This window comes from Diospyros lotus, chromosome 10 (assembly GCF_014633365.1).
Source record: "Diospyros lotus cultivar Yz01 chromosome 10, ASM1463336v1, whole genome shotgun sequence".
NCBI classification, from domain to species: domain Eukaryota; kingdom Viridiplantae; phylum Streptophyta; class Magnoliopsida; order Ericales; family Ebenaceae; genus Diospyros; species Diospyros lotus.
The window spans coordinates 7027004-7050815 of NC_068347.1; the positions used below are offsets into that span (position 1 = coordinate 7027004).

Here is a 23812-nt window from a genome sequence, read left to right on the forward strand (position 1 = left end):
AGAGCCATGGAGTGACAAACTCACAAACTCAGCAACTATGTATTAGACCTCATTAATATGACTAGATGACACCTCATTAAACACATTTCCTGACTTTCAATTTGCCTTGTCTAAAGACTGTCCCATCACACTAATAGTATATCACATAGGACATTCACTCCATCAAATGCTGATGAGGGCGACGAATCCTATTCCCAACACCTGTCTTCATATACTAGTAATACAGAATCATATAAATGAACGTTCTCACATCCCAATTGGATGGTTTGGCTCATTAGCAAATCTCGCATACCAATACACAAAACAACCGTATCGGTTCAAGTTTAAGGATCAACACACCATCACAACCTGATGACTCGACCATTATCTACCAAGTCATGTGGTCAGTAATCGACGTCACATTTGGCTAATTGTTCCCCAACAACCACCCATAGGTCTACTAGTGACATCTCATGTCATATGATGTGTGACACACTATCCTCCCATCGGTATCCCCATATCAAACGAGATAGTAACCTCTGTGCTAGTTCATATTCGATTAATCGGAGTCCCTATCTAAAGAATCTAATAACTATGAATAATTTAAGAAGTTCTGTTACCAGAGAATCCTATCACACAATCTCAACACCTTGAGAATAAGATTCTCACATAGAAGATCTAGGGATTCATTCATATAATTGATTGGAGAAAATATGAATGAAAAAAACCTTTTCTTTTATTGATTTATACAAAGATACAATGAATGCATAAAACAAGTCTGCTAGATGTCATCCAAATCTAGCGTTAGGGCACACAACACTAACATGGTCTAAGAACAACTACATGAAAACATTACCAAATACTTTGCTTGAAGTGAAGAATGAATGATTATGAAGGCTTAATCACTCAAGCAATGAACATTAGCTCGAAAGGGCATGGCTTTTGTTGTGTTTAAATTTGGATTAGCTTGGCATTACTTGGACATCAACAACTCAGGCTTGCTTAATAACAACTGCTCTATTCACCAACAGATCTCTTGTTGCACTTGATTTTTTTATAGAAGCTTAAGACTTAGGATTTGCCTTGATACCTGCACATACTCATAGCTTCTTTGATTTAACTGACAATTGTCAAATTAGTTAACAACAATATCTATGTTATATAGATATAACATTTTGAACGCAATACATAACCATATTTATCATTTTTATATGAGATAACATAGTTAGACTTCATGAAAATAAAGAGATAAAGCTCTAACTGTGAAAACTGTAATTTTTTTCTTCTCTGAGTAGCGACTATATTTTTCAAAATCCAATACCAGTTACTCAATTAACATTTAAGGACTCGATTAATATAGTGCTTACTCAATTGGACTTTTCAAGTAATCAATTATCTATAAGGTTTACTTAAGTACGATCAAGTCATTACTCGACTAACTTAAAAGTCACAGAGACTATGAATTTCTTACTTGATTGTTGGGGTAAGCTTACTCGACTAATAGATGCATTTACTCGAGTACAATCATTTGATATTTGATTAACTTTAAAATCAAAGACTTAGCCAGAGACCAATCTTTTTTCACTCAACTAACTCATATATTTATTCGATTAACTAATTACATTAGTCGATTGAAAGTAAGCATTATTCGATTGAAAATATGCTCAGATCTTTTGATATAAAAGATACTCAATTTTCAAAAAAATTTACTCGAGTACAAAATACTGATGCTCGATTAAAAAGAATCCTTACTTGATTATACTAAGTACTTGAGCATGAGAACATTAATAGTCGATTGAAAAATGATTTTACTAAAGTATATAATCGACTATTTTGAAAAGCATACAAAGCATTTACTCAAGTAAAAATATGTTTAGATTTCAATGCTATAAAGATACTTTATTTTCTCAAAAACTTATTTGAGTGGAAAGAATCATTACTTGATTTATAAAAATACCATACTCGACTTAGCTTTTAGGAAACAGATCTTTGTAAAACAAATACTTGAGTAGGGATTTTATGTCTATTGAATCTCTTCAATACTCGATTAAGTTGAAAACACACTAAGCAATTACTCAATTGGATCAAAAGCTATATTTAGCCGATTTTTCATAACGAGTTTCAATATACTTGACTAATACAAAAATATACCCGATTATTTTGAAAGATATATGTATATAAGTATAAAGTTCTCCAATTTAAAAGAATTTATATAAAATGATTTGGAAATGTTTTGAAAATCATCAATAAACTAAATTTACTAAAAATATATTTTCCATTTCATAAAGATTTTTTTAAAATTATTTTTTTCATAAATTAAAATACAAATTTCTCAACAGGGTGGATGAATCAAGGTCTCTAGATAAGTCAAGATCTTAATTCAACTTTTGTTCCTTATTTTTAATTTCTCATGTTTTTTTATGAGATCTGAGTTTTTTTGGATCATAATTCTTGTGCTTGTTAAAGTTGTTGCCATTGATGAATAAGGTTTGGTTTTTGTTATCTCTTTATTTGGTTCTCGAAAAAATTAAATAAAATATGTAATCCTAAATTTCTATAATTTTTTTTTTAATTTTTGTTGCAATTTGCTATTTAATTGGAATTGTGTCGTATCTAGAATTTATTTAGTTTTTTATCTTTTGGTAAATGGGTTTTTGTGTGATGGAGTGCTGGATGGAGTTTTTCATGGGTGATTTTAGGTTGCGTAGAAATGGTTGGTGGTAATAGAGAACGAGGTCTAAATGATTGGGTGGTAGTGGTGAATGAAATGATTGGGTGAATTTTGCTTTGGTGATCGTTGGTGGCTAACGATGGTAAAGGCAAATAATGAGTTTATGCTGCAAGATTAAGATTTTTTTTTTCATTTTTTTCTTTTTTAAAGAGAGAAAAGAGTGGTTGTGATGATAAATTGGTGGTGGCAGCCAAGAAATAAAAGAAGAAGATGAAAATGGTGGCAATGGTGTAGGGTCAAGAGAGATAAAAAAGAAATGAAAGAGAAAAAGAAAAGTGTTGCAGTAGGCAGATAGTTCAAGTGAAGAGTGGTTGTGGCCAACGAAAAGAAAGAAAAAAAAAAGGGATGGAGGTGGTGGCGATATTGCACAACCAAAAAATAATGAAGAGAAAAAAAAAAGGAGAGTAAAGGGTAAGAGATTTGATAAATTTGATTTTTTTTAGGTTATTATAAAGAATGATGTATAAATATTTAGTTTGATGTATATAAATTAATATGATGTGTTAGAGATGCTTAATTTTAATTATTATTGTTAATTGAACCATTAACTCTCACTTAATCAAATGACTGAAGGTGACAAAAAAATAAATGGTCGAACGAATAAATATGTCAAAATTTTAGTTTAAGCACTAAAAAATACATTTTTTAATAAGTTAAGAAGATCTTTATATATTAGGTTCTTAAAATGTGTTTACTTGTCTACTTTCATTCCCTTCACATACTTGTATCGTGAATTATATTCATGTATTAGAAACTAACCTAAAGAACTTAAGGTGATAACAAAAATAATTAAATTATCAAAATTTTAATTAAGCGATTTAAATACTGCATTGCTTACAGTATTTAAATCGCTTAATTAAAATTTTGATAATTTATTAAGCCTATGTATGTACATGGGTATGTGCCCTAGTCAAGTCATTGACATTGCTACTGCAATTATCTAGCTAGGGTTGGTTGGATTTGGTCGGTAATGCCAATCACACCATTGCCGCTCTCCCTCTCTCTCTGCCTCCTTCCTTTCTTCACACCATTGCCGCCGGAGAGAGAGAGAGACGGTGATTCAAGCCCAACATGTGGAGACTCTCACAGTCACAGAGAAACTTCACTACTTCTACTACTACTGCTGCTGCTCCTGTTATGAAGAAAGTTTTTTCTTCTTCTTCTCAGAAGCATCACTCTAGCTCACCGGTTACCAATGAAAGACTGGCCGAGGAAATCGCCCAAATACTCAAGTTCCAAAACTGGAACTTGCTCTTGGAACAATCAGACATACCCAAGAGGCTTAACGCCGATGTTGTTCGAACCGTCCTCGACAAACACCAGGTGGGTGATCCCAACCGCCTCCTTAATTTCTTCTCCTGGTACGAACGCAAAATGGGCGCTGTCCAGGATTTGAATATTTTGGCAAAGCTAGCTGTTCCTCTCTGTAATTCTCGTTATTATCGGCATGCAATTGATATAATTCAAAGAATGATCAGGATGCGCTCCTCTCCGCGTGAGATTTTGGGTTCAATTGCAAGTTGTTATGGAGATTGTAATGGGTCTAGTCCTCCGACCCTAAAGTTTTTGATATACTGATTGATGGGTATGTGAAAATGGGCCTCTTGGATGAAGCTGCTGGTATTGTCTCAGGGCCTGAAGGTATGAGATGCTTTCCTAGTTCTTTAGTTTGCAATTCTTTACTGGCAGATTTGTTGAGGACTGATAAGCTAGAATTGTTTTGGAAGGTTTGTCATGCAATGTCTGAGGCAAATATGGCTTTTGATGTTTATGCTTATAACAGTATGATCAAGGCACATAGTAAGGTTGGGAATGTTAAGGAGGTAAGAAGAGTGCTTGATGAAATGCGGATAAAGGGTTGTGATACAAATGTTGTGACCTACAATATGGTCATTGGAGGTTTGTGCAGAGCTGGATTCCTTGAAGAAGCCATTGAGGTGAAGAAATCTATTTTTGAGCATGGGTTAGTCCCTGATAGTTACACTTATGCCACTCTTATTAATGGGTTTATTGCGCAGAAGAGACCCACAGAGGCGAAAATGGTGTTAGCAGAGATCACTGATTTGGGTCTAAAGCCCGACCTAATTGTCTACCATGCTTTGATTCATGGGTGTATTAAACTGGGTGATATAGATGAGGCTTTTCGGGTTAGGAATGAAATGCTCACTAGTGGTGTACAAGAAAATTTGATTGTATATAATACACTTCTCAACGGAGTTTGTAAGGTTGGTATGATGGAGAAGGCACTAGAACTCATGAATGAGATGATTCAAAAGGGCTTAAAACCTGATTCCAGAACTTGTAATATGTTGATTGAGGGATTTTGTAGAAAGTCTGATATGACTGGTGCTTTTAAACTACTAGAACAGATGAAGAGGGGTGGTTTGGCACCCTCACTGATTACATATGGTATAATAATTAATGGGCTATGTCGTAGTGGTGATCTCCAGCAGGCCAGGTACATTTTTGAAGAAATGGTTGCAAAGGGTCTTAAACCAAATGCTGTAGTCTACACAAGTCTTATTGCAGCCCATGGTCAAGAAGGTAGATTTGAAGAATCAAGAAGGATTTTTGATGAAATGAAGGAGCAAGGTATTGCACCAGATGTTTTTTGCTACAATTCTCTTTTAGTTGGTCTTTGCAGAGGGCAGAAGATGGAGGAAGCTAGGTATTACTTGGTTGAAATGTTGGAGAGAGGCTTAAAGCCAAATGCTCATACTTATGGAGCTTTTATTGATGGCCATGCCAAGATGGGGGAGATGCAAATTGCAGATAGGTGCTTTAACGACATGCTTGGAAATGGTCTAACCCCAACTGGTGGAGTCTATGCAGCATTAATTGATGGGCACTGCAAGAAGGGGAATATAACAGAATCATTCTCGGTGTTTAGACGCATGCTTGCAGGAAAGTTTTTTCCCGATGTTCAGACCTATGGTGTGCTGATACAATGTCTCTCAAGGAATGGAAAACTGGAAGAAGCTACCAGGGTCTTTGATGAACTCTGTTCTATAGGTCTGGTTCCTGATACATTTATTTACAACTCTCTCATTTTAGGCTTATGTAAACATGGTGATATAGAGAAGGCTTTTCTTCTTCTTGAAGAGATGCATGCAAAAGGGATCACCACAAACATTGCTAGTTATAACATCTTAATCAATGGGCTATTCAAGGCGGGTGAAACTGATAGAGCCAAAAGTTTGTTTGATGGCATGTTACAAGCTGGTTTGAAACCAAATGCTGTAACATATGCCACAATGATAGATGGTTGTTGCAAATCTGGGAATATAAATGCAGCATTTACATTGTTCGATGAGATGTCAGTGAGGGGAATCTCACCTGATAAGTTTGCCTATAATGCCCTCTTAGATGGCTGTTGCAAGGAAGGAAGATTGGAAAAAGCTCTGGACTTGTTTCAACAAATGTGGCAGATGGGTTTTGCATCTACTGTCTCTTACAACATATTGATTGGTGGGTTTTGCAGGAGTTCAAAGCTGCAAGAAGCAAATTGCATGTTAGAAGAAATGATAGAGAAGCAGGTAATGCCTAATCACATCACATACACAACTCTTATTGATGGGCATTGCAAGAAGGGAATGATGGAAGAGGCAAAACGGCTCTTTTTGGAGATGCTGGAGAGGAATTTGAACCCTACCACCATAACATATACAACACTTCTTCTTGGTTACAAAATGATAGGTGATAAAAACAAGGTTTTTGCATTATTTGAAGAGATGGACGCTAAGGGCATCAAGCCTGATGAAATCACCTATTATGCAATGCTCGATGCACACTGTGAAGAAGGAAACTTGAACGAGGCATTCAAGGTAAGGAGCAAGATATTGGAGAATGGCATGCAGGTGAATGTAGCTTGTTATGAGGCGCTAACACAAGCTCTTTGCAAGAATTCAGACTACTCTGATGCTTTGAGGTTGCTTGACGAAATGGGAGAGAGTGGACAAAGGCTCAGTCTTGCTACATGTAATGCTATAGCTCGAGGTTTTCAAATGGCTGGCGACATGGACAACGCGACAAAGGTTTTAGAGAGTATGGTGAGGTTTGGATGGGTTCCAGACTCAACCACGTTAAATGAACTAACAGAAGCAAATCTTTTGGAAGCTGCAGGAAACTAGACTGATGCAAATTCTGAGAACATAGTCAATCTTCAGACTTGAATAGCTTAGAATTTAACTTTACTTGCTAGGGCCAACCTCCACCATGAAGAACTAATTTGGGGCTCGTTGCTAATTCATTGGATCCATGTTCTTTTGGGGGCAAGCACCAAGCTGGATAAAGGGCATCCCGTGTAGCATTGGCAATTGTGATGTATGCCAGTTCTGGTTCAATTCCAGCAGGCTGCTGCCTCTTTCTCTAACCAATTTTCCAGGTTCAAGAATTCGAAGGTAACAGAAGTGTGTTAATTTACCTTGCCTTCATACTAGAGCAAACGCCCTAGTTTGGGACCTAGTAACGTTCCATATTCTGTACATTTTAGGTTTAGTAACCAGTTACAGGATTCAAGTGGTAGATCCTCCAGCAATTATATAATTTTGAGCTTGTCAGAAGTTCTCACCAAGGAGGATACTCTTTCTTTCCTCCTTACTATTATTATTATTATTATTATTGGTTGGGTAGAACCGAGGAGGATACTTAACCTGATTTAGATAGTTGATATTATTTAGATTGGAGCACAGTGCTCTAGTCTCGCATTTACTCTGTATCCTCTTTTGTAGATATGACATATATGTTACATGTAAATGTTATTATTTATCCAAAAATGCCATTATAGATGAGTGCGATTTTGTTCCCCCCCTTTAACTGGGATGAACGTGACCCCTAGTTAGTATAGGAGTAAAAAAGTTATTTGGGAGTGGATCTCTCTCAAACCCACCCTATTTCTCTCTCCTCTCCTCTCTCTCCCTTTTCCTCTTCTTCTCCAGCAAATGCCTCTCGCCGCCAACCCTCTCGCTGTTGCCGCCATCGCCGCCGACCCTCTTGCTGCCTCACCTTGTCACCTGGTGCCTCACTGCCTCTTCGTGGTGAGGGAGGATCCAGTGGTGGTCGGCACGTAGGCGGCGAGAGGAAGGCGACAACAGGCTTGTTGGAGAAAAAGAGAGAAGGGGAGAGAGGAGAAATGAGAGAGAATGAGAAAGAAGCATTCAAAATTGACGAAGGCCCCATAACACTAACTGGGGTCACGTTCACCCCAGTTAAAGGGGGTGAACAAAATTGCACTCGTTATAGACATGCCTTGATGTGATGTATTGTAGTCCTCACTTTCCACTTTAATTAATAGACTCTTATGATGGGTTGGGTAAAAACAGATATTGATTCAGTGTAACAACAATTTACATCCTGTAACTAAAAATCTAGGGCAACCATGAAACAGGGGTTGCAATGCTCAATCCATGGAATCAAATATGTCCGCACCTCTATATATAATTTGGCTGAAACAGGGACAATAGAGCATGCCCCTCTTGGACTGTGGTAGCTGTACAATTCATTTATCTATGGGATTTGTGGAACTGAAAAATAAACGTAAAAGAACTAGTTCTTGAAACGAATATGAATCTATGACCAAGAAATGGGGGAAACAGATCATATCATCTTCTCAAATTTGTCAAGCTTCTTTACCCTTTGCATGGACCTGGCAAACAGCAACATGAAAACACCTGCATTTTTATGAATCAATGGCGGTGAGAAGCAGATTAAATTTAAAAACTCAGTCTTTTACTCTTTTTTAGCTGCAGAGAATTTTGAACTACTCGAGTATGAAAAGTAATAGGTTGGATGCAAGAATTTTAGGGATAACCTGCACCGATGAATGATCCATTTGCAGCCACTTGATAGCCTTGAGTGCTTAATGTGACTCCAAGATTTAGTAGGGTACCACCCAAAACTGTATGCATGGTTGCAAATTGCAGTATTGTTGCCTTCCGAGCTGCTCTTTCAGACTGATGAATGCAATTTTTGCAATTTCAGGAAATGTATAAATATTAAACATAGATTGCACAAGAATTTTAGGTGCTAAAGCATGCTTTAGCAGAAATAGCCAATTAAGGTTGGGCATAGATCACTAATCCACAATTGAAAAGAAAGGTAAAATCTAAGTCTTTGTAGCAAATAGTAATGGATTTTCATAAAAGATCAAGTGATGGAATACCTCAAGCACTCGGACTCGAAGTTTTAGGTCTCCTGACTCAAGCTGCTTCACAATCTCCTCGATCCTTTGGATTCTGTATGGCATGGATATGGTGTGTGTTCTAGCCTGAAATTCATAGATGCATAGACTTTATATAATGATGGTAAAGGAGATTTAACATTTTACTTCTCATAATAGATATCATCTCCTTGAAAAACCTGCTTTCTACAGAGTAGCAAAATAAGTAATGTTATCAATTTGAAAGGAATTAAGACGAGAAACTGAAGCAAAGAAAAAAAAAAAAGAAGGGAAAAGTAGTACGCAGTACATCATCGGCTTGTTTCCTTATTTGTTGAACAATTTGTCTTCCAGAACGCTGCTGCTGTTTTAAATCCAACAGCTCCTGCAGGTATTGAACCTTTTCAGAGTTATATCTTGATGGAAATTATATGTGCTTTGGCAAAAGCAGTTGCATTAACTTCATGCATAATAAATCTTTCAAGGAAACATATTAAACCTGTGCATAAGGTGCAGCAATCCTTGGAAAGGAGAAATCTGGATCTAGGGTGTAGCCTATACCTGTAAGATTATACACATTATAAGTACGCAAAAAACCCAATGCTATGGTGAACCCGATAACTAATAAGTCAGTTCTTGTAAAATTCAACTCTAATGATGGCCAGTTTCCAAATGCTGATAATTGCTGTATAGGAATCCTTGAACAGTGCATGATTATTATGAATGAGAGGTGCATACTGTATACGTTGAACAGCATATGTATATTTGGTCATTTTGTATGTTCACTTTCCATTTTCTTGGACTAAAGTAAGCAAGGGACTTGCCAATGCACATCTGAAAATATCTAGATCTCCGGCTATGGTGTTGGCTCTAGAGATGGAACTCCAAACCATTTGGCCTATAATCAATGCCGGGAGGATAAAATGTTGAAATACCCCAAAATATTAGTTATATAAAGAGGGAGATTTCATGATGACCCAGAAAAACAATATCTACAATACTGGGGTAGGGAAGGTCTATAAAAAAGATAAAGCCTTATTGGTGTTGGACTTATTTGATATCTAGACAAACTCTTGAAATCAGTGGACTCATTCAAATTCAAAGATGATTTTTTCTCAATTCTCCTCCATAAAATGGATTGCCTTGTGGCCAAGTGGTTGTTAAATAAGATAAGTAAGGGAGTATTAGTATAATTAATTTTAAATATGTGTATGTATATATGCTTGTACTATACACTTGTGAGTAATATACACAATTTATTTTATTCACATAATATGGTATCAGAGTCCTTCAAACCCTAATCTAACCTTAGCTGCCGTCATCAATTGACGCCATCACCGTCGGTCGCTTCGCCTGCTGCAGCCATCACTGTCGGTTGCTTCATCCGTCGTTGGTTTCACTGGTCACGTGATTGTTTCCTTGATATCATGGCCTCTTCTTTAGATCCGGCCATCTTTTTTTGGCCGCCCCAGATCTCGCCCTCGCACTCGCCGTGCCTGTCCAGATCTGGCCATCTCTCCGTCGCCGTCGCCATGCCTGTCCAGATCTGGCCATCCTTAGGCGACCCCATATTTGGCCATCAATCTTTAGATCAGGCCGCTCCCGCCTAGATTTGGCCACCGTGCCATTTGCCGTTGTTTCAAATCCAGTGACACTCAACTTTTGTGCACCCAGATCTGCTTAGATCTGCCGTTGTTCCAAATTTGTTCTTCTTTCTCTTCGGTCGTGCAATCTGACTTGCTCTAGATTTGATCTGCTATTCTTTCTGCATCATGTCTTCATCTCTAGCTCACTCTTCATCCACAAGCCGCTCCATCATGTCCACGTCTGTTACCATTCCCTATTTTTCAGGCACACTAGTTATTACCATGGAGAAGTTGAGTGGACAAAATTATTCCGCTTGGTCATCTACAGTTGAAATTTGATTTCTTGGCCATGGCCTTGAGGATCATTTATCACAGACTATTTCAACTGTTCCTAAGGGTAATCAACCTCTTTAGCAGAAGGTGGATGCTCAGTTATTGAGTTTATTGTGGCAGACCATTGAGCCAACCTTGATGCTGATATTTCAACCTCTTTGGGAGTGTAGCGCCTTATAGACTCGGGCTCTTGAGTTGTATACTAGTGACATCACTCGTATTTATGATGTGATTGGTGCTTTGTTCAATTTATGATAGACTGATTTGGATATAACCGCGTATTTGGGTAAGCTTTAAGTTTCTATTATCGATTTTAACGAGTTGATGCCCTTTGATGCCAATACCAAAAAACAACAACAATAGCATGATCAAATGTTTACTATCTTCTATCTTCATGGAATTCGACCGGAACTTGAATCAGTTAAGACATAGATTCTGGGCAATGCTTCTCTCCCTCCTCTGATAGAGGTATTTGCCAGGCTACTTAGAGCCTCTTCTATTACTGCTAATCATGGCATGTTTGTACCTGGAGATCACTCCGCCCTTGTTACGACCCTGACTGATCGTGGTCATCGAGGTGGTGGTCGTCCTCGACCCTAGTGTTCCTATTGTAATCGTTTTGGTCACACTCAAGAGACTTATTATCGCCTACAGCTTACATGGTCATCCACCTCACACAACTAGTACTGCTAACATGGTTGTGGGCACTTCAAAAAGTAAAGCATCTATTACACCCAGTGATTCATCACCAGTGATTATCTCCGGGGAGGAGGGGAGTATGCTCAATTTCTTCAGTTTCGGGCCGCACAACAGGCTACTTCACCTGTCACATCCCTTGCTGACACTAGTAACCCTATTGTCTGCTTTACTAAGTCCTCCTCTTCTCTTGGCCTATGGATCTTCGACTCTAGTGCTACTAATCACATGTCAAGTAATCGTTCTCTCCTATCTCATATTCAAACTTTATAGTCTCTACCTCCTGTTACATTGGCTGATGGCTCTCAAGCCTCAGTCACGGATATTGGCACTACATCACCTCTTCCTACTTCACCATTATCATCTGTTTTACATTTACCACAATGTACCTTGAATTTGCTCTTTATCAGTCAACTCACTCGTAGTCTTAATTGCTCCATAACCTTTTTTTTCTGATTCTATTCTTGTGTAGGATCGAAGAACCAGACGAACGATTGGCATGGGGCTTGAGTCTCACGGTGTCTACTATCTGTCTCTCCCTACTTCTTCAGTGGTGTGCACGACGACAACTTCCCCACTACAGGTCCATTGTCAGCTGGGGCACCAATTTCTTCCCAATCTCAAGAAGATGGTTCCCAGTCTCTCTAGTATTTCTTCCTTAGAGTGCGAGTCTTGTCAACTTGAAAAACATAGTCGTAGTTCTTTCCCAAGTAGAGTCAATAAACGTGCCAATTCTCCTTTTTCAGTAGTCCATTCAGATGTATGGGGTCCCAGTCGTCTTAGTTCAAAAGATGATTTTCGTTATTTTGTAACATTTATTAATGATTTCTCTCAAATTACATGGCTATATTTAATGAAAACGCGTTCAGAGTTATTTTCAGTCTTCACTACATTTTGCGTTGAAATTAGAACACAGTTTAATTTGCTTTTTCGTAGTGATAATACTCTTTAATATTTGTCTCTCCCCTTTAGATCTTATATGGCATCCAATGGATTCTTCACCAAACTTCGTGTTCCACAACAAAATGGGGTGGTTGAATGCAAGAATCATCATTTAATTGAGACAGCCTGCATGCTTTTTCTTCATATGCATATTCCACTTCAATATTGGGGTAATGCTATCTTAACTGCATGTTACTTAATTAACTGCATGCCATCTTCTGTCCTTAATGACCAAATTCCTCATTTCATTCTTTTTTCCCTGGGTTGACTTATATTCTCTTCCCCCTCGTATCTTTGGGAGTGCATGCTTTGTTCACCATCTGCCCCAGGTCGTGATAAGTTATTCGCTCATTCTGTTGAATGTGTTTTTTTGGGTGTGCGGCTATACAAGAAAAGATAAAATTAGAAATGAGGTTATTCGTAATAAGGTAGAAGTAGTGCCAATCGAGAAAAAGATGAGAGAGACTAGACTAAGATGGTTTGGTCATGTGAAAAGGAGATAAAGAGATGCTCCGGTGAGGAGAGTTGATAAAATTGAACAATTAGTCAAAAAAAAAAAAAAGGTAGAGGTAAATCCAATAAGACTTTGGGAGAGACATTAAAGTTTGATATGAAGTGTATAGGTCTAAATGAAGATATGACAAAAGATATAAATACATGGAAGTCTAGAATTCATGTAGCCGACCCCACATAGTAGGATAAAAGCTGGATATGTTGTTGTATTTTCGCTTTTAGAAGGGATATTGTTGCTACTCTCCTCAATTAACTCGATATTTTATTTCAGCAGATGTTACCTTCTTTGAGTCATTTCCTTATTTCCCTTCTTCATTTGAGGTCTTCGAGTCTGTGTCTGCTGGGTTACTTTTGCTTGTCCCTTTTCTTGACCTTACATTATCTCCATCTCCAATGCCTTCACCATCTCCACCATCCTTTGCTTCTCGCCTTGATAGTCCCGATCTTCAAGTCTATCAACGGCGTCCACAACTCGTGGCCAAACCAACACCAACTGTCGTCGTTAGTCCGAGAGAGCCATCTCCTGACTCATCCTCTATGCCAATTAGTTTTTTCTCCTCTGGCTTGTCATCTTCAACTTCTGATCTTGACTTACCTATTGCTCTTCATAAAGGTACTCGTCATTGCACCATCTTCCATCTCATTTCCCATTTTGTTAACTATGATTCTTTGTCCCCTAGACATTCTGCTTTTGTTTATTCTTTATCTTTTGTTTCTCTTCCTAAATCTATTCTCGAAACTCTTTCCTATCCAAGGTGGCGGGCTGTTATGATTGAAGAAATGTCTGTCTTACATTCCACCAAGACTTGGGACATCTTCGCAAGGATAAGTCTATTGTTGGTTGTCGTTGGGTTTACACTGTTAAAGTTGGCCCTGATGGCCGGATTGATCATCTTGCCAAAGGATACACTCAATTTTTTTGTCTTGATTATGGCGATATATTTTATCCTGTTGCTAAGATCTTATATGTTTGCCTTTTCTTGTCCCTTGCTGCTATGTTTCACTGGCCTCTTCATCAACTGGACATAAAAAATGATTTTTTTCATGGCGATTTATAGGATGAAGTGTATATGGAGCAACCTCTTGGCTTTGTTACTCAGGGGGGGTCGGGGCTGGTGTGTCGCATTCAAAAATCTTTGTACAGTTTAAAACAGTCTCCTTGAGCTTGGTTTGGTCGATTTAGTTCAGTTGTTCTTGAGTTTGGGTTAACTCAGAATGAAGCTGATCATTCTGTTTTTTATCACTCCCAATCTGACCGTCACATTCTTCTAATGGTATATGTTGATGATATAGTACTTATAAGGGATGATGATGTTGGTATCATTGAATTAAAAGCACATCTTCACCAACAATTTCAGACTAAGGATCTGGGTCATTTGAGATATTTTTTGGGTATTAAGGTAGCTCAGTCAAAATAAGGCATCTATATTTTTCAAATGAAGTATGCCTTGCATATGCTAAAGGAGACATGATTGCTTGAATGTAAGTTTACAGATACCTCTATGGATCCAAATATTAGGCTGTTACCAAGACAAGGGAGCCTCTTTTTGATCCTGGACACTACCGTCAACTAGTTAAGAAACTTAATTACCTCATAGTCACTTGTCCTGATATTTCATTTGTTGTGAGTATGGTAAGTTAGTTCTTGGATTCACCTTGTGACAGTCACTAGAATGCAGTGATCTGTATTCTTCAATATATTAAAGCTACCTAGGGTCGGGGTGTATTGTATCAAAATCATGGACACAGTCAAATTGTGAGATATACGGATACTGATTGGGCAGGATCACCTAGTGATAGGCGATCTACATCTGGATACTCTATCATTGTGGGTGGAAATCTAGTCTCTTGAAAAAATAAAAAACAAACTGTTGTCGCTAGATCCAGTGCGGAGACTAAATACAAGGCAATGGTCGTAACATGTGAGCTAGTGTGGTTGAAATAATTAATTAAGGAGTTAGGAATTACGCATGTTAAGTTTATGTAATTGGTTTGTGACAACCAGACTGCAATGCATATTGTTTTTAATCCTGTGTTTCATAAGAGAACCAAGCATATTGAAATTGATTGTCATTTTGTTAGAGAAAATGTGTTATCTAAGAATATAGTTACAACATAAGTGGGTTTCAACGATTAACTGGTTGATTTACTCATCAAGTCACTTAGAGAGTCTCGTGTGAATTATATTTGTACCAAGCTAAGCATGCTGAATATATATATTCTAGGTTGAGGGAGAGTGTTAAATAAGATAAGTAAGAAGGTATTAATGTAATTAATTTTAAATATGTGTATGTATATATTAACGCTTGTATTATACACTTATGGGTAATATACACAATTTACTTTATTCATATAACAGGGGTATTGGTTAAACTTCTCTTTTAAGTGAATTTCTACATGAAATAAAAATAATAGATGTCTAAAATTAGGGATGAGATTCAACACTGAAAAAGTAGACTTGATAGTTCAGGAGATGTGACTTGATGGTGCGAGGGTACACCCTTATATTACGTAATTTTAATAAGGATAAACAAACCTTGAAATGACCAAATATGTAACATCCACATGGCCTGGACAAATATAACTAGCACATGGACCTAATTGGTCCTATACTGATCAGTGTCATGAACAATGAATTCTTCTTACAATGCAAGAATGTTATTTGTTCAATAAAAACTGAAACTGTAAAATGATTTCAAGATATGTTCCTACATTGAATCAGATGGATACGTGTATAGATCATAATTTGTTCTTTAAGCATTTTAGTGACTTTCATGCCAAAATAACTCGATCACTTTGGTGCACCCCGCTTGGCAAATGAACACATATGTATTTGTATGAGAGAGAGAGAGAGAGAGAGAGAGAGAGAGAGAGAGAGAACCTTCAAGTGTCGAAAAGGCCCTTAGCACAAAGGTAAAAGTGGATGGAAACCGGAATGGCTGATCTTGTGCTATAGCAAACAAATCCTGCAGAGAAATTTCTTGATCATTGAAGAGCCAGTCAAGAAAACCAATTGGAAATTATAAACACCAAAGGTTCTATAAATTAAGCAAAACAATTAATTAGTTGAGAACAATGTGTATTTCACTTGACAGGACGCTTTGAAAGATGCTTTAGTACAACAAAAGAAGATTGCAAGGAAAGCAATAAATGACATCAATCTTTGTATTATGGTAACCTGAACTTCTCTAGTTTAATGCTGTTGGTAGGTTAGCAGATCTGACTAATCTGATAGGAATTGTGGGATCAATTTCCAGCACATTCAGTAAAATCTGTTTTATTAGATTGATCTTCCTTCCCTATATAATGCTCTCTGATTAGATTTTCACGATCGTAAAACCTCTTTAATAATGCAGAAACTGTTGACATAGAAGAATTAGGAAGTTTAATCATCATGAATGGAACTATCTCAGTTCAATTAATCCTAACACAATAGTTATGGCCATTTTTTCTGGCAAATTTGGTCATACTTATTATCTGGAATTTAATTTAGTCTTGGTGGCCCCCTCAAATATAGAGATTTTGCTACAGGGTTTATGATTAGTCATGTATAGCAATTATTGGAAATCGAGAAATGCCCATGTCTCAGAAGGAAGCCTATACAATTCAGCATTTAGTTGAAACTTGTATACCTCACCGATTGCAGCCAAAGTTTGTTGTTGATCTGGTGTCTGGTTCATCAAATTATCCAAGAAAAACTGCACAGATCTCCTAACCTGGAAGTGTACAGTACTATCAGATTGGACAGCTAGGACTCCATAAGCAGAAGTTCAATTGCACGACCGTTTTGCTTTTAGATGTTTACTGGCATTTAATATGACAACATACAGATGACAGGTCTCCTGTGGGCTGAAGTGCTTCAAGTTCTATGAGACTGGACACAACCTGCATAACAGAGGCATGATGATTAAAGGTATTGAAGAATCTCAACAAAATTTCTCCTGAAAGACAATTTAAGCTGAAAACCTAGAAGATAACATCTTAGTACTCTCCTTAATATTATTAATGACTAAGTAATTGGTTTAAGGTTGAATAAGATATGTAATGTTATGGTAGAAAATCATGTAATTACAATTTTGTATTTAAGTGTACAATTAATTTTGTCCCTCTAGATGACAGTTTTTCCTTCCTCATCTGACTCCAATTTTTTCCTTCCTTAACCGACTCCATATGGGCGGTTTCTCCCCTGTAATTTATATATATATATATATGTTCGATCAAATGAAAAAGTAAGGAGGTTACAGTCCAAAACTTCTTTATTGTATTAGAGTGAGGTTAGACAGAGAGTTCAGAGGGGGAGAGAGAGAGAGAGAGAGCAGTGAAGATGGTGAAGCCAAAATTGAGAAACCCTGATTTCCCAAGAGAAAACATTGCCATTGTCGGCCACTGCCCATCTCCAGCCATCTCCTTTATCTTTGTCTACCATCGCCTCCAGCCCCAATTAAACAGTAAAAAAAATATATAATAAATAGTAAAAAAATATATAATAAATAGTAATATATATATAAATATATAAACTCCCAAGCACAGCCCAATCCCAAGCCCCCCTCTGCATCCGCCCCTGATCGCCTCAATCACAACCGCAACCGTCACCATCGTTGTCGCTCTTATCCGCAATCACAACCGTTGCTAACGCAGGGATAACTGACCACAGTCACAAAGCTGCGTCGGAGAAAGCGCAGGGTCACAGAACTGAAATCGACGAGGAAGACAAAAGGGTTTGTACAACAAAACCCAAACAGTCATCGCTGTTGTCTAAGAAGATGAAAGGGCACAGCACAGAGCCGTACTCCAGCATTGAAGATGGTAGATATAGGCGGTTGGTCGCAGGCGGAGAGTCGCATCGGTCGTCCTCACAAAGAAACACCAGCGAAGGCGGAGAGTTTGCTAGTCCTACGGGGGCCGGGCTTGCCCCGGCCCGGCCCTTTTGACACCTCTAAGGGGCAGTAGATCCATACAAACTAGGCTGCGGATGTAGTTGTCCCCTAGACATATAGCAGATAGTGTCCTGAATTATTTAAGAAAATTGGGGATATATATGTCCTCATGCATGAATATACATTTAGTTTCCAGACAATACTAGAATAACAGTAAAATATATGACTTCATAAATTATATTGGTTAATGAATTGTTAGATGGATGCTGAAATAAATTATTAAAGGACTAGAGCAAACCTTTTTTGCGTCTTCCTCATAAACTGCATAAAATAGATCCAGCAACCGCTCTCTTGTGAAAGACTTAATCTCTCCCATCATACCGAAATCATAATAGATGAGTGATTCATCAACATCAATTGCAAGATTTCCAGGATGAGGATCAGCATGAAAGAAACCTGTCTTCAGAATCTGAAATTGTACCATGGTGCAGTGAATCATCAGTTAAGGAGAAGAACTTCTGCTGGCAATTTTCCAGGACGTGAGATTTATATTAAAACCCAGCCCCACATGGTGTGATTTGATCAAGTAGGTAAAGATCTCAACCTGAACTAAGTATGCCTCAATAGCACGGGAGGAAATTTGAGATCGGTTATAACCGCGAGCATCTATCATATCCAAGTGATTTATTTTAATCCCTGGTCACATATTTACAACATCAAACATTGCCTAATGTTTGCTTCCCAAAATTTTGATCATAGGACTTGATAATTTAAAAGATTTAACATAAAGTAACAAAGTGGCTTAGAATGGAACCTGGAACGTACTCCAGCGTTAAAACTTTTGTTGCAGTATAATCCCACATCACTAGCTATGGATGGAAAAAAAGAAAAACAAAAAGGAATTAAAAGTAAGAACCAGCAAGCCAAGCTTTATGTTTTTCCTATTTTCTGTTTGAGATATACCTTTTAGACCTTTATGATTATTATTATTTTTGTCCAACATAAATGGTGCATGTTGCCAGGGAAAAAATGTGAGTGGAAAAGAAAAGATGAAATAAAGTCTTAATAGCTGAGTTTCAACAAAGAGAACTACATTTAACCCCCAGCAATACCACACAAGATTTCTTCTATTCTTCCTTTTTTCTCTGTGCAACCAATTAGCAGGTAATGGAAACATGTAACTAAGAACCATCTGAAATGAAATAAAAGGAAAAAAGAAAGCATGGAGTTCTAGTCTTATAGCAAGAAACGTACAGGCACTCGAACCCACTTGACATTTCGAAAATCCCTGCGAAATTTATCAGCGTTCCTCCCTTCATTGATATAATCAATTTCTTCATACAAAATCCTAAAATTTCCATAAGATGTGACAATAACCACCATATCAAAACAAAGATAGCTCATCATCAACATAAATTTAGGAAGAAGTGGTCATATGCCATGTCCTTGAACAGAGTTTTTTATTTTAATTTTTAGTAAATTTAAATTGAAGAAGTTAATAAAATCCAACATATGAAAAGATTAACCAAATAATTATTCTATTAAGACAGACAAGCATTAACTACAGGCTGGAAGTCACAAATCAAAAAGCAGTGTCTTTAGTATAACATGAGGAAAAATATAAAAACTTGTGCAAGGATTTATCTTTGCAATACAAGCGTCCTCTGGAAGGAGGGGAAAGAACAAAACTGAACAAAGCATAAAGTTCAAGGTATTATTAAATCTTCTCCCCTAAGATCATATCTGTCTTTATATGCTCTTGGCAAAGGAAAGCCAAACACGAATGTGATTCCATTAAATTTGTCTTTATTCAATTGCCCAGAAACTTCCATATTCCCCTTATTGTTCTTATGAAACTGAGTGGAGGGCGGATCCAAAACTCGATCTACTATGTCCAGAATCACAAAAACATGCCTCTTCATTACCCGATCATTGGATCACAGTAATGAACCATGTATTCCCATGCAGAATGAGACAACAGAGGGACCTTAGCTACTAAAGCATGATATGCATTAGATAAAACATATAATCTCCAGAACAAGCTCAGAAGAAAAAGAAAAATTGAGAGAACCAGTGGACATAAAGGGCAACTCAATGTGATTAAAGGAAAACCAGAAAGATTATGAATCAAAATAATGATAGAAGACATGTGATTTATAAGGAATTAAGCATAAGGATTAATTATAATCTCTTCAAGAGTTATGATCCAAGAGTTTGGGTCAAAAACAGAGGTACTAGAGGTGCATAGTTGCTAATCTGACTTGCAATCAATTTGCCATGGTATTGCATGAAAGATAAAAAAATATTTTCCAGATTTATATTTTCCCCTGACAAACTTTTAAATATCATGACTTGCCACCAGGATGAATAATAATGGGCAAGTCTTCGCTGAAATTATCCTAAAGTAGTAGAATTAATATATGAACCATTACCAAGATAAAATCAGAGAAAATATTTCATGGTTGAAAGGCAAATTGATGACTGGAGAAAACAGAAATACTCAGTTACAGAACATGAGACACCTGGCAGGACAATAAAGCAAAAAAAGGAAAACAAAAGTAGTAGTAGTAATAATAATAATAATAAAGGAAACATGTTGAAGTACTTTTAAGATGAGTTAACTCAGCCAAATTTGAGAACTGCCCGCAACAACATGTGGCAAGCTATGTGGACAGACACAACTGCACGTAAAGAATCGCTTATTACTACAGCTTTTATCATATGGTTGCTTAACTGAAATGCATAGGACACTTTTATGTACAACCTACACCAAATTAGTCATGGGTTGGGATCAGGTAAATTTGATCCAGAGAAAAATCCAAACCTGATGTATTTGCTGAGTAAACACAATGCAAAGGAACTCATAGTTAAGCTGAGACTCTCCAATTAGATAAAATATTCTTCAAATAATGAATAAGAAAGGAAAGAAGAAATATTAATACTACTTGATGCTTCCTTACTTGGCACATTCTTCATATATTCCAACCCAATCCTTAGATGGACCCCCAAGTGTCTCACTTCTCTGAAAGTACTCTGCAATTAACTTTAAATTTCCTGGAATAAAAGAGCATAATTAGGTAAATAACAAACCTTCTCAAAAAAATTGAACCGAACAAACACATGAGACATGTTTATTATCATAAATAACGACCAAGTGAAAAATGAAGGTGCCTTGACATATGTGCTTGCTTACGTAAATCAATGTCAAAAAGTTTCTTCAAACCAGGTCTCTGAACTTTCACAACAACTTTCTCTCCATTGTATAAGACAGCCCGATGCACCTAAAGGAAAAGCTTACCGAAACTGAATCAGAAAAATAAATAATAATAGCAATACTGGAGTAAATGCAATTAAAGGACAAGTGTTACCTCACTTTAACTGTTATTAATGCTCACATGCTTATAAGATTGACCAAGCACCCCCGTCTGTCTCTGTATCTCATGTTTTGTTATCATTGAAGAGGGTAAATACAGGGGTTTTTTAATTCAACTTTGTCTTTAAAATCTAAATGCCATCCCCATTTTCCGTGCATATAAATTTATTTGTTGTTTCATTATCAGGACAAATTCCCCCCCCCCCCCCCCCCCCAAAAAAAGAAAAAAGAAAAACTGTACGTAGAAATGATGATGGTGGCAATGTGGATGATAGAAACAACAAATAACAACTGTATGTAGAACAGACAACAGACGCTTCAAGTACGTGGACATGAATAAGTCTTTTCAGTTTCATAACTTTGAATGCTACATCCCAAAGGCTTAATAAGTGTACATAAATCACACACCTGACCAAGGCTAGCAGCTGCAATTGGCCGTTCTTCAAACTCCTTAAACAACATGTCAACTGGGGCTCCCAATTCTTTCTTGATAAAGTCTTTTGCCTTGTTTGGTGAGAATGCAGGTACTCTATCCTAATCAATATGATTGGTAGTTTCCATAAATAAAATCAGCCTTCCTTTTGTAGAAAAAATTATGCAACTGCTTGTATTTCCAAGCATGGAACCAAGAAGATATTCTTAGAGAACATAGAATGATAAACACGGAGAACCAAAGGAGTACCTGCAACTTGGAAAGCTCATCTACAAACTCAGAAGGAAATAGATCAGATCTCGTGGAGGATAACTGACCAAGTTTAATAAAAGTTGGGCCAAGTTGCAGAACACGTTCTCGTAACCATGAGGCAGTTCTTCTTCTTCGATATTTCTGAATACAATAGAATTTAGAAGTACCAATCACAAATTAGAAGATATAACTATACAAACCAAGAAAAACAGTTTGAGAGGCTTCACCAGCCAAGGCACATGCAGAAATTGAAGAAGATATTTCCACAACAACATTGTGATTTAGAACAAATATGGTATGATAAACAACACATTTTTTGGAATGCTAAAAGTCACCTGCTTATCTTCTGTGAAGCCTCCAGCATATGTCCATTTTGCATTGTCAAACAGAACACGAACACGCAGAGAAAGAACAAAAGACCATACATCTATACTTCTCTGAACTGAATTGTAATTTTCATTGGCCCAACTGAAAGTTTCATCTGAGGGCAGAACCCTTAGGTCTTCAATAGGTGGAAGCTCGCCAGAGTTCCTAATTTTCTGGGTCTTTACCAGGGGAGAGGCACCATCTTTCTTGACTATGCTTACACCATTAACAACCTGTGCTGAACCATTCAGTTCTGCTGCTCTATCAACTCGTATGGTTTTCCTTTTTGGACGACCATTCACTACCACTGCATCAACTGGCGTGGTTTTCCTTTTGGGGTTACCATTCACTATCTCACTGGTAGGCACCATCTTAGTAGGTCGACCATTACTACCCAATTTCGTACGAGATTCAGTCTGCCTTACTTCCACTTGAAATTTGAACAATTTAGCGGTAGCAGGCAGACTGGATGTTTGCCTCACAAACCATGGGAACTGCCGAATTGATATTGATTTGGAGAAACTTAAATTTTCAATAGCTCTCCCTTGATTAACCAAGTCCTCGCTGCGGCAACAACACCTTTGGCAAGCCAGTATTGCCGCCATTTAAGAAACCTAATGAATTCGCAAGAAACACAAATAAATAAATAAGCTGCCTAAACTTCAATCCAGATAAATTGAACCCAAAAGCCAAAACTCCAAAAAAAAGGTATGTTGTTTTAGCCACCAAGAACATCCACAAAGAAATGCAACACAGCCCAATTGATTTGCATTTCAAGAAGAACAAAACAATAAGAGTAATCACAAATTAACATCCTACATATCATATGGCAACAATTGCAATCTCAAGCTGATAATTAAAATGCCTTCGTGTAAAGTACATAGAGGTCTGTATGCAAGCTAAACAAGCGGAAACACAATTGAGATTGAGGAAATGCTTACTGATCAAAGTAGACTGAATGATTGAGAGAGTAGTGCTCTAGCTGCGGTGAATTATATTTTATATAAGACTTATTGGGCACCAAAAATCATTGGGGGGTCACTTTTGAAGCAACGGAGCGTGAAGATCCGGTAACGGTTGCGTCCTGCCGGCTCCTTCGGGTAAAGAAAAGGACACCGAAATTGAGCATCCTCAACTGCTATGTGTCTTCGTTTCCTTAACTGTTGTGGTCCATTTTGTGATTGAAATTTGCTTGGGTTTGTAGGGTTTGATATTACGGAGACGTGTCCCGTTGTAGTTCTCCATTTCTGTTTTTTGTCTTCTCCCCGACCTCATTTTCCACTCCCCACCATGAGATGTGATTCAGCCTTCTTGATATTTTCCAAGTAGTCATTGATGGGAGAAAAAAGAGACCACAAATCCCATTTGAACAACTTCGTGTGACTCCCCAAATAAAATTGCAAATGAGATGAGTTGTTCATAAGAGATTCGGTGTTCGTGTTCACAAAACATTGTTCAAATTTATTTATTAAGTTAAAATAAATTTAAATTTAAATTTGAAACTCAATTTATAATAGCTTAATAAAGTTTGATTCGTTAAATTTCGTAAATATGTTTGATTAAAAGTTCGTAAA

At 37.3% G+C, this 23812-nt stretch overlaps 3 protein-coding genes across 4 annotated transcripts; 2 read left to right on the plus strand and 1 right to left on the minus strand.

Moving 5' to 3' along the window:
• Positions 1-3635: 3635 nt before the first annotated feature.
• Positions 3636-4288, plus strand: LOC127811360 (pentatricopeptide repeat-containing protein At5g61990, mitochondrial-like). The gene has a single exon (XM_052351131.1). It carries the CDS (start codon positions 3782-3784, stop codon positions 4286-4288), a length of 507 nt encoding a protein of 168 aa, XP_052207091.1. The 5' UTR covers positions 3636-3781.
• On the plus strand, positions 4213-7953 carry LOC127811358 (pentatricopeptide repeat-containing protein At5g61990, mitochondrial-like). Of its 2 annotated transcripts, none has more exons than XM_052351128.1 (2): positions 4213-4351; positions 4438-7953. In XM_052351128.1, exons 1-2 carry the CDS (start codon positions 4319-4321, stop codon positions 6838-6840), a joined length of 2436 nt encoding a protein of 811 aa, XP_052207088.1. In that variant the 5' UTR covers positions 4213-4318; the 3' UTR covers positions 6841-7953. The 2 variants fall into 2 exon arrangements, with proteins under 2 accessions (XP_052207088.1, XP_052207089.1); XM_052351129.1 differs by having other exon boundaries at positions 4238-4351; positions 4494-7953.
• A 165-nt stretch (positions 7954-8118) lies between these two features.
• On the minus strand, positions 8119-23551 carry LOC127811359 (protein ACTIVITY OF BC1 COMPLEX KINASE 7, chloroplastic). Its single transcript, XM_052351130.1, has 18 exons — positions 23180-23551; positions 22208-22852; positions 21870-22013; positions 21596-21721; positions 21008-21095; positions 20775-20868; positions 19069-19162; positions 18629-18683; positions 18419-18510; positions 18113-18283; positions 16766-16822; positions 16570-16653; positions 15819-15903; positions 9367-9428; positions 9178-9252; positions 8871-8975; positions 8520-8661; positions 8119-8379 (listed from the first exon to the last, which is right to left on the minus strand). The coding sequence occupies exons 2-18, from the start codon at positions 22841-22843 to the stop codon at positions 8306-8308; spliced, it is 2184 nt and encodes a 727-aa protein (XP_052207090.1). The 5' UTR covers positions 22844-22852; positions 23180-23551; the 3' UTR covers positions 8119-8305.
• Positions 23552-23812: the final 261 nt, after the last annotated feature.